Source organism: Dendrobium catenatum, unplaced genomic scaffold (assembly GCF_001605985.2).
Source record: "Dendrobium catenatum unplaced genomic scaffold, ASM160598v2 fragScaff_scaffold_1257, whole genome shotgun sequence".
Lineage (NCBI taxonomy): Eukaryota > Viridiplantae > Streptophyta > Magnoliopsida > Asparagales > Orchidaceae > Dendrobium > Dendrobium catenatum.
In genome coordinates, this window is record NW_021319719.1 from 83357 (window position 1) to 95397 (window position 12041).

Here is a 12041-nt window from a genome sequence, read left to right on the forward strand (position 1 = left end):
GCCTCAAAATCTATTATATGAAAATTGGCTTCAATTTTGAGGGTTATCAAACCCAAAGCCTTGTCGCCCTTGAAGAGCAAACATTTCTACTTCTAAAAGGAGGGTTATCAAACCCAAAGCCTTGTCGCCCTTCTTATCAAATCCTCGCAACATCATCTTATCAAAATTGAGTTTGCAAGTATCCACTCATAAATATGCGAGAGTTCTAAGAGTCACAATATTGATCGATGCACCCAGATCAACAATGATACAAGATAATTTAAATGATCTATATTCACAGATATGTATAACAAACGATTATGGTTTCTAATTCCTAGTAGTAGATCATCATCTAAAGAGGTGAATCCTGTAACTTCCTTACAATATAACATTTCTTTTGATTGTGTTGATGCTAGTTGAGCCAAATAGATCTATGGATTGAATAAGGCTTTGATTAAAGCGTCCCTCATTTCTTTAAAGAGAACTAGAGCATTATAAATACTTAGTTTTGTAGGTAACTTTCTAAGATGTGCTATAATGTTATAATCCACTTTAGGAATCTATAAATTTATTTCATCAGAATCTTGAACTGGTTGAGGTAGATTTGAAACCTTTGGGTTATTTTTAACTTATTTTCCTTTATCCATAGCTGGTGTTCGGCGAGGCAAGACTTTACCATTATGAAGATTAACCTCAACTTCCTCTTCTAGAGAAGAGGTATTAAGTTGTTTCACCTCTTGAACATCAACTGACTTTGAATTCTCTTTTGGTGGAGCATCTAAATCATACATTTCAAGTTGGATGGTGATAGGATCACCCTGAACATCAAGGATAGAGGAGTCACAATTTGAGAGATATTGGAGGGACTCTTTGTTCATTTAAGGGAATTTCATGAGAATTATTTTCATTATTATGTATGTATTGATTTAAATTTTCATCAATAAAATTAAATAAGATATACATGAAATCTTTTTTCATTGGTTTGTTAGTCTTAGGATGGACAAAATTGAAGGTATACAATGTTAAAGGTTTAAGAGTTTTAGCCTATCCACTCTCAGAAATAACTATCTTATCAATTACAGCTTTAGTTTTATTATTTTCATCCTTCCTTAAGACTTTAGAAGCTTTGTTGAGTTGTATTTCCTTAGGCTCTTTGATAAGAACTTTATTCTCCTCTCCCTCTAGAGATGTGAGATCATCTTGGATGGGATACTAGGCCCTTGGAGATTCCTAAAAAGATGAACAACATATCTAATTGATAATTCTTTTAGAAGAGTGAGATAATTCAACATCTCAGCTATCATCAGATTTTAAAATAAAGGAGGGTATAGGAGCCTCACCAATTATATATTTAGTAGATCATTGATTTATATAACCTAAATATTCCTTGGGTATCACAATTGGCCCATCTTTCATACTTCTCTCGAGCCATTCCTTAAATATTATGAAATCCTCCAACTCATGGTCGAGCATTTGATGATATGGATAATAATTAGGTTGGCTATATTTTCATAACTCATCAAGCTTCTTAGGATCAACCAGTTTGAATTATGACTTCTTTAAAATATTTTTAAAAATTCTTTAAATAGGTTCTCATTTGAATGGATAAGTTTTACTTTTTAAAGTAATGAAACTTTTACTTTCTCTCTTCTAAAGTTAGATGAAATTAAGGTCTTGGTTGCTGCTCATTCCATGTCCTACTATACTGTTGATATTGAGGAGGTCGACCTAGTTTCTTTGCTTGGATCTATATCATCTTTTTCCCTTATCAATTATGTATAATGATCTTCATTTCTTTTTTAGAACTTTTTGAGGTTTTAATTTCCTTATTTCTAAAGAAGATTGGTCTTTCAAAAATGGCAGCTCAGAGACTTCCTCTTAGAGATTAAAGGCTTTACTCAATAGCTTCTCAAAGGTTTTAATTGTAAAACCTTTTAGCAAAAAGGTGACAAAATTGTGAATATTTTTCAACATAATGTTTATGGCATACTATTCTTGTAGCTGTGGCTCACTCCACATGCTAAGATTTAACCATCTTAGGATATAGTTTACCAATCTTTCACCTGATCTCTACTTCTCTACTACTAGATCACGAATAGTGATGATTTTTTTTTTTTGCATCGATGAACCTTTTCATGAATAGACATTCTAACTCATTGATGGTAGGGAATAACCCAATGGGTAGTTCAACATACCAATCAAATGCAATACCAAATAAGCTACTAATAAATTGCCTGAATAAGGTTGCATCATTGCCTCTAACAATACAATAACTAGCTCTTAATAGAGTAATGTGTTGTTTAGGTTTTCTTTTACCATTCAATTGCTTACATGAAGGAGGTATGAATCCTTTTGGATAAGGTACTAAATCATATTCGTTTTGGTATGGTATACCCTTTCGAATAGATGAAGTGTTCTGAGATTTAGCCAACGCCTATTTAACTTGTTGTTCTACCATCTGCCTTATGTCTACAAATGACACTAATTCTATTTTTGAATTTTTTTGGTTTATTTTTCACTTATTTTATATGAACTTGTTAACCCTTAATATTAACTTGGACCGACTCATCGAGTAAATATTTAACTTGTGGTTATAGTCTAAGAGACACTTTACTTTGCATGATAACAATCATGGCTACCATATCGTCTTATTCCCTCTCCATTATGAGTATATGTTCATCCTTCTTATGTAATTATTCTAAAAGCTATATGGTTGAATCCACTGTGTCATTTTTACCGGCCCCAAAATCACCACCTTTCACTTCACCTTTACCCTTCGCTTTTTGCTTTTGTAGAGATAAAAGAGTGTCTACCATATTAACACTACCAGACATTTCTTTATCTTATAAATTTGCTTCTACATTTTTTATAGCTTCTTTTTCATTTATATGTCAGGTACTCTCCTTTTGATGATCTATTGTCTCTTTAATTGACTTGCCAATAACATTATGTGGATTCATAGGAGTGTATTCTCTAACAGGCGATGATTCAACAATAGATTTTCCTTTCCTTATTCTCTCCTCTAATGCATTATCGCTGTGAGTGATTAATATAGTTAGAGTGGAAACTACTTTAGTCCACCAAACACTCTTCCTATCTTAAAATAAGGTTGACTGATATGTTGATTTCATCCTCCTATCAAAATTAGAAGATGATTTGCTACCTTATAAATGATGTCAGTCAACTCTTTGAGAGTGTTGACCCAAGGAGTGACCAAAGGTTCTTGTTGGAAAGTTTCTTGATTGATTTGAAGATGGAGGAGATATGGGATTACACCCTCGACAAATTAACTCTCTATATCCCAAAGATTTATAGGAGTTTCCTGACATTGATCAGTAGAAGGTGCTTCTTAATAATTTGCATGTGATAATCTTTAAGGTTCTTAATGATGATTGGGAATAACCACTAGTTAGCTAGGACCCAATTCATAAAAATGGACCCTTCTCTTAGTAAGGGCATACATCTCTCATTTTCTACTTGAATGTTCTTATACCCCATTAGAGATTACATCTTTAAGACTTCTTAAAAATTCATTCTTCATTTACCTATAACCAGTAGCATGGTTATGGATTAATCCATTTAGAAGGGTTTTAAACTTCCTCTTCCTTTCAGCTAAAGAATTTAAGACATGATTTTAATGGAAAGGAGTACGAGGAGAATTTGCTATCCTAAGCAAATTATCATCTCCATCAACAACTGATAGTGGATGGAAACAATTTTTACCTAGCAATATAAGATTCGTTGTTACTTTAGGAACTTCAATCTACTTTCATTGCTGCTTCAGTAGCAGTGGTAATCCAAATATTATCTTCAATTAATTTGGATTTATCCTCCCTCCACTTCAGATTATGGTTCATGTTTCGACATTGAGATTTAATCATCTCCTTCAATCTAAAAGATGACACCATCTCAAAGCTTTTAAAGATAGGTAATTAAGTATTAACATGAGACTTTCCTCTTTTGTTTAAGGCAATTTGAGGGAAAGTCAAATGGGAAAAGAACAATTGTTTAGTAGCCACAAGAGTAACTATAGACCCACCCTCAATGTTGAGTTAGAGAGGAATTAATTTAATGGAAGGATTAGTAGTTGAGACCACTTCAGCCTGTGGCCTAGTGAAAGTAAACTGCATGTTTTCAAAACTTGATACATACTTGATTTTGGTGCCCTCAGCAGATTGGGTTGGATAAAAGTTGAAGTTGAAAATCCATTTTCTAGACTTTCTCTAAGAAACCAAATCAGAAGTCGATGTAAGTTACAAAACGAACTAAATCCAAGTTACACATTGAATTAAGAGAATATGCCAAAATAAATCCATTTATTCTCCAAAGTAAGTTCTAAGTAATTGATGCTGGAAAGTGAAATAGTTTTTATTATGTACCCTATCCATTAAATTTCATGCTAAATAAATGGAATTTGAAATTTTTGGATTTAAATTTTAAGGATGAAGTGAATGAGAAAAGATTTAGATATATATTTGTAAAGTGAATTTGATGACAAGATTTTATGGAAAGGGACGAGACAAGTTTTAGAATTTACAATCTAAATCCTAACATTTTAAATGCACTTTGGAGACTATACACACGCAAAAATGCAAAACTCCAAAACAGGCAAAAATGCAAGACTACAAACGAGAAACACTCCTATAAAACATCGGACCAACTCATTATTCTGGCTGGCCTAGTCCACTTAGTTTTTAGGATGAAACCAAGTAGCTCTAGAATACACTTACTTGCATAAGAATAAACTCAAATGATTGAAATTTAAATACATATACAAATGTAAGACTATAAATAGGCATAACCCCTACCTAACATAAGACCAATTTAGTATTCTAGTTGGCCTAATCTGCATATTTTTAGGAAAAAATCAAGTATCCCTATGATACACATACTTGATTAAGTATAGAATCAAATGCTTGAAATTTAAATAAACATAGAAATTCACAAACAAATGCAAGACTATAAATTGGCAGAACCCCTGCCAGACCTAGGACTAATTTAGTATTCCCAATGGCCTAGTCCACTTAGTGTTTAGGATGAAAATAATTAACCATAGGATAAACTTACTTACATAAGCATTGATTCAAATATTGAAATTAAATTTAAATAAACATAAAATTACACATGCAAATGCAAGACTATAAATGGGTAGAACCTCTACCTGACCTAGGACTAATTCAATATTCTAGTTTGCCTAGTATGCTTGATTTTTAGGATGTAACTAAGCAACCATAGGATACACTTATACACATAAGCATATATTCAAATTTAAATAAATATATAAGAATGAAGATTAAACTAAACTAGAGAGAAAACTAAGGTAGGGTTTATTTTAATTTTGGGTCCTAGACTTCCTATATGTGCAAGCCCCTATAGTTAATTACATCTCTTTCGACAAAAATCTCAATTAAAGTGAAGACTAAAGGTTTTCAAATTCCTATAGATTTAAGAAATTTTTTTGGGATATTGAGATTGCAATATACAAGCATTAGATTGTAAATTCTAGAATTGATTTAGATTCGTTGAGAGGATAGAATAAGAAAGATGTGTTGAAGGAGAGAGGTGTATATAATCTAGACTTACACTTGACTAGAGTGAGTTGCAAGCTAATAATTTTAAATACAAATAATTGTCATATATATGTAAAATTTGGTAAGCTCTATCCTAAGAACTAAGGAGGTATAATTAAAAAAAAAAATACAAATGAGAGTGTATAATATGCATATGACCACGTAATGAAATGCATTGTAAAAAGTATCGTACAAAAATAAAAATTTAATTTATTGATGAATCTCATAGTATAACCCTGGGTCTATATGAAAGTAAGGTGGTGAGGCTCCACCACAATAAACATATATATAAGTTTGAATGTGATTATTCATTTTTTTTTCTTGGAATCAAATGGCTACTGCATCTTCTATAGAATTCCAAAAGCAATAATCCTCCAAGGAAGGAGAATAATTTCTTGTTAAAGTTTATATACATGGATACAATAATCACATTCAAGACTTTACAATACTTGTTGCTATACAACTCAATCTAGCTATACAAAGATATGGAAACATTTACAATTATATATGCATTTACATTTACATCGACACTTAGGTAAACTCTACTTTTGTAGGAATATAAAAAGAAATATATATAAGATGTAATATATGATGTGGTACAAGTGTAAGCAGTTGTATTTAGAAAATAATAATTTAAAATAAAATTATATAGCTCTAAATTAGTCACTCGTATCTCTTATGCGCCAATATAAAGTAAACATGACATCGAGAGTGTAGAAAAAATAAAAACACCAAACATGAGTGCCCTCTAGACAAGGCACACCACAAACAAACAAAATCAAAGCACCAGTCTAACCTAGGCCACAATTGGTAGTCCTAACAAACCATCTACAGATGGACTAATTTTTACTTCCACCAAACTAAGAAAGACTCTCGTTTTCTAGAGAGAGAAAGTTTCTAAAATTGAAAATTTTTATTCCCAATTTTCATTCCTTCTGTTAAGGAATTGACGGGTAGATGGTGGTGGAGGGCCGCCAACCATCTTTGGCTGCGATGACAAGAGGTAATGTGGATAGAGGATTATTGAATCAAAATCTGGGAGAAGAACGTCTGAAAGCTATTTCAAAATAGAATAAATTGGATTTTGTTATCATGAATTCTAATGGTCCATTGCTGATTAAAGATAACATCATGGAGGTCCCTAAGAAGATTTCGTATGTAGAGGGTAAAGGTAAAGTCGTTGCTGAAGAATCTATTATTGTAACCCCAAGGATAGCCAAAAGATATTTAGAACATGATTTATTTGATCTGTTGGCGTTGTCTTCTGAAATGAAAATCTTTGTTAACAGGTTTGGCATATCAAATGCAATCTCTGGATCTGTCCATGTGATAAATGTGAATTTGCTTAACATTGTTAACACAAATCTTAATTTCACTGGTTATTCAGAAGCAGAGGGAACTGGTGTTGTGGATAAGGTTAATGAGGTAATGCCGACTAGAATTGTGAATGGTTGGATGGTAACCCATGGAAGAAGAAGCCTTACATAAAGTTAGATTTCAAGGATGAGGATATGGTTTTCTCGGAAGATGGTAAAGCTGTTAAAATGAGGGAAGATGTTGAGATTTTGAATTCCAATAAATTGAGAAATTCCTTAGTGATTAAGGTGTTTGGAAAGGAAATACCTTCACATATTGCAGCATGGGAAGTGAGAAGGCAATGGAAATAGTTTGGGAATTTCCACTTTACAACTCTTGGTAAGGGATGGTTCTTATGCTCTTTTGATTTGACGGATATGATGGAAGGTGTTATGTCAGGGGGCCCTTGGTTTATCAATGGCCATATTATGGAATGGAAAGGTGGACGGTGGAGTTTTCTACTATATCCTTGAAGGGTCTAACTTCCCCTATTTAGACTAGGATGCCTCACTTACCCTTGTAATGTTGGGATGAGGTTAATGTGGCAAGGACTTCTTCATCGATTGGTAAACCTCTAATGATGTATGGAAACATGTTTCAGTGGGGAAGAAGGGAATTTGCTAGAGTTTGTGTGAGGGTCAAGCTTGATCAACGTCTTCCCATAGGAGTTTGGGTGGAAAGTATATCTGGGAGGTTTTTTCAAAAGTTTGAATATGAGAAAATATCCACATTTTGCTATGAGTGTGGATTGATAGGACATGTGAGAACTGATTGCAAATTGAAGGAAAATGGTGAAAAGGAGAAGATTGCTAAAGATGAAAGTCAAGTCAAGTAAGAGAGGTGGGATTGGTTCAAGAGGTGGAATCTGACTCCACATATGGACCTTGGATCATGGTTAACAGGAGGAATAGAAGAAGACATGATATGCTGAAGGAAAATCTAAAGGTTGTAAAAAAATAGTGGAAGAAGACTATGGAAGCTCAAGGGAAGAATGCTGAAGTGAAAATTGATGTTTTGAATTCTGATATTGTTGAAGAGTTGGTACCAAATGCTGAAGGTAATCAACTGGAGGAGGGGGAAATAGCTGTGGAATAGGATACTCTTGTTCATGGGTTGCAGCCTGATGCAATTGGGGATGCAGTTATGGTGAACTCTGATATTGCAAAGCCTGCAGTTGAGGTTGATGGTACATTTTCTTATAATGATAAACCTTTTATTTCATTAAATGTGAAGAAATTTGATGTTTTGAATGGGGAGGAATTGGAAAGGGAAGGAGTTGAAGTGAATAACACAAGTTTTGTTTGTTGTGATAATAGTTGTGATGAAGAAGTGACTCATGGAGGTGGATTTTCTAATAAAGGTGGAGGAATTAAATGCAATGAGGGAAGGTTATGTGGTGTGGTGAAGGAGAAGGAGATTGGTTCCAATGGGGAATTGGTTAAATGTAATCTTGCAAAAGAGCTTAGGGCCTTAGGTCCTATTAAGAACAATTCCCGTGGTAGAATTTTTGAAGGGGGGAAATAAGAGAAGAGATGGGGGCCCTTCCCCGAAAATTTTTTAAATGGAATCAATAGCTTTTTGGAATTGTAGAGGGGCCAAGAAGAGAGAGACCTCTATTTATTTGAAGGAAATTATAAAAGATTATAAGATCTTTTTTATGGGACTGGTATAAACTAAGATCACCTCTCTTAATAGAGGTGCCTTAGGAAGAATGATGGGTCATGGGTGGGATTTCTTCCTTCTTCCTTCAGAAGGGCTTTCTGGTGGGATTATGATTTTATGGAGGTCTAATATGGTATCCTTTTCTGTATTAAAGATATTAGATCAATGTGTTATAGGGGATCTTAATGTCTTCAATAAAGGTATGTGGATGATTACTACGGTTTATGGTAGCAAGGAGGCTCATAAGAGAAGATTGCTATGGGAATGTGTTTAGGAGCATTCTCAGAGGAAAATTCCATCTGTTGTTGGAGGGGATTTCAATTGTATTTTGGCTCAGGAAGATAAGAAGGGAGGAATAAAGTTTGTTTTCTCACAAGGGTCCTTAGACATGATGAAGTTTATGAATGATAATGATTATCATGAAGTTGGGGTTGTTGGTCCTAGGTACACTTGGTGAAACAATAAAGTTGGAGTGGGTCGGATACTGGAAAGATTGGATAGGTGTATTCTCAACACATTGGCCATTAACAAAATCCAAATTATGGTGGTAAGGCACTTAGCCAGAGTGGATTCAGACCATAGCCCAATTGTGTTGAAGATTTATGAGTCGATTTCAAGAGGGAGAGGGTGCATTAAGTTTGAAGATGCTTGGATATCTTACAAGACAGCAACTCATATTGTTTCTAATGGGTGGAAGAAGGTTTATATGGGGGATGATATGGAAGTTCTTAATAAGAAATGCAAAAGGACTTTGACGGACTTATTCTAAAGATTTGCTGGATACTGAGATTTTCGGTTTCGAGATTGAGGAGTTTGCTACGAAGTTGGATAAAAATAAGGCTCCAGGATGTGATGGGATCGCTTACTCTTTTTTTAAAGTTTATAGAAGCATCATTAGGGAGGATGTTTGTAGAGCGGTCAAGCAGTTTTTCTCTACAAAAAGTATGTGCAAGGAATGGAAAGATACAATGGTGGTGTTGATTCCTAAGACTTAAAACCCAATATTTTCAGCTGCATTCCATCCAATCAGTCTTTGTAATTTAATTTATAAAATTGTGGCTAAGGTTTTGTTGAATAGAATGTTGGGGATCATTCCTAAGATTATATTTAAAGAATAGGTGGCTTTTGTGAAGGGGGAGATCGATCTCAACCATCTTCTATTGGCTCGGGAGGTGTTAAGCAAATTAAGTTATTCTAAAGCAATTAATGGTTTTTTAGCCATCAAGGTGGACATGGAGCAAGTATACGATAGTATGTGTTGGGCAACTCTTAAGAAGATGATGTTAGATTTGGGGTTTCCATTCAAGTTTGTCAATATGGTAATGGAGTGTGTCTCGGATCCCAGATTTTCTATATTGATCAATGGCTCTAATTCCAATTAGATTGAGGGGAGGAGTGGCTTTTGACAAGGATGCCCACTATCACCATTCCTATTTATTTTATGCTCACAACTGTTATCCAATGCTTTCCATAGTAGAGGATCGGATGTAGGTGTTAGAATTTCTTCAAAATCCAAAAAGATTTCCCATCTTATGTTTGTAGATGATGTATTGCTATTTGTGGAAGCTAAAGAGAGAAGTATGAAGAAGGTTAGAAACATTGTTGAGGATTATTGTAAGTGGACCGACTAGAAAATTAATTATCAAAAATCTTCTTTGATGTGTGGTAATTCAGTGGAAAGGAGGAGGAGAATTCATATTTCAAGAATTATGGGAGTCAAATTGGTGGAAGAATTTGAGTACTTGAAAATTAAGATGACCTTGAGGAGATTAAAAAAGTGAGATTTCCGAATGCTATTGGATAAATCTAGTAAGAAGCTGACTGCTTGGGGTAATAGGTATATCTCCCTTGCAGGAAGATTGGTTTTGGTAAAAACTGTATACCTTTCTCTACCTGGTTTTATGATGTCTCACTCTCTCATTCCTATGAAGACTTTGAAGGAGTTTGAGAAGCTTTGTAGAGATTTTATATGGAACAAAAGTGATGGTAGCCGTGGATTTCATTATGCGGCATGGGATTTAATATGTAAACCAAAGCAATATGGAGGTTGGGGAGTTCAATCTGCAGTGTCCAGAAGAGATACTGAGAGCGAAGTTTGCTTGGAAACTTTTGGAGAAACTAGGTACATTGCTGAGTAGAAATCTTTTGGCTAACTATGGAAGCAAATGGTGGGACAGTGGTATTTCTAGAGGTGGATCTTCCTCTTGGAAGATTATTTCTAGAGATGGAATGTTCTTAAAAATTATGTAAGGTGGAAGGTTGGGAATGGATCCAAAATCAATGTTTTAAAGGATATCTAAATTTTGGATAAGAATCTACTCAAATGGCCAACGTTTGTAGGATCTTTTGATGATGATAACACAACTCTTGACTTCTTCATCGAAGAGGGAAGATGGAACTGTGCAAAATTCAGTTTGTATTTGGTGATGAGTTGCTGAAATTAATTTGTAATGTACAAGAGTTACAAGAAGTCTGCATGGAGTTATATCTTAAGAGGACATGGAAATCTATCTCAGCTTTGTTAGTGGAAGATGGTTGCAAAGATATGGAGGATGAGGTTCAGTTTTCATGGATATATAGGTTGAAATTGAATGCACGGGTGGAATTGTTTATATGGCGTCTGTGTATGGACACTATTCCAACAGAAGCCTTTTTGTTTAGGAGAAGATTAACAGAATCTCTGTTATGTCCATTGGGATGTGTTGAATTAGAATACGTCAACCATATTACAACAAAATGTTCTAAGCTATTAAAGGAGATTGAGGTACTTAGAGGTTGGGGATTCAGTATTCCAGAATTTGAAGATTGGAAGGATTGCTTTATCTGTCCTATGAAGCTAATGGATTCTAATCTGCTGATGGTTAGGATCTATTTTACATTATTGTGGTTTGTTTGGAATAATAAAAATAGAGTGAAGCGTGAAAAATCTAAGGAAAGTAATGTGATGATTGTAGTTTCTATGTTTGGTTTTATTGGCTCAGGTAAACAGTCTTTGATTCGGTCGGATCACTGGGTTGCCAATCCGTCTGTTGGACTGTTCCTTGACAAATGGCAACCTCCTCCACCCGAGTGGGTTAAGATAAACCTTAATTCTTCCCTTAAAGGTTATTATGAAGCAGGTACTGGAGGTATTGTGAGGGATAGCAAAGGAAGATTTGTTTTAGCATTTGGTTTGGGAAAAGTGCATTGGGACATTGCTCAATTAGATCTCTTAGCATTTTCATCACTCAAAGAGGTGTTGCAAGGAAGGCTACAAGATGTTAAAGGTATTATTGTGGAAGGAGACAATAAGAATGTTCTCAATATTCTACAAAACATTGTACAGCTTACCGAAGAAGAAAGTTAGGAACTTGGAAAGTGAAGATTTATTATTTTTTAGCAATAACAATAATGTTATCTTTCATTGTGTTAATCGTAATTATAATAAGTTAGCGGATTACTGTGCTAACATAGCTTTATCTTATGATTTTCTTT

The 12041-nt window shown here is 34.3% G+C and overlaps 1 protein-coding gene across 1 annotated transcript; it reads left to right on the forward strand.

The window, feature by feature from the left end:
- The first annotated feature begins 10959 nt into the window (after positions 1-10959).
- LOC110100437 lies at positions 10960-11913 on the forward strand. Its single transcript, XM_020827939.1, has one exon. It carries the CDS (start codon positions 10960-10962, stop codon positions 11911-11913), a length of 954 nt encoding a protein of 317 aa, XP_020683598.1.
- The last annotated feature ends 128 nt before the right edge of the window (positions 11914-12041 follow it).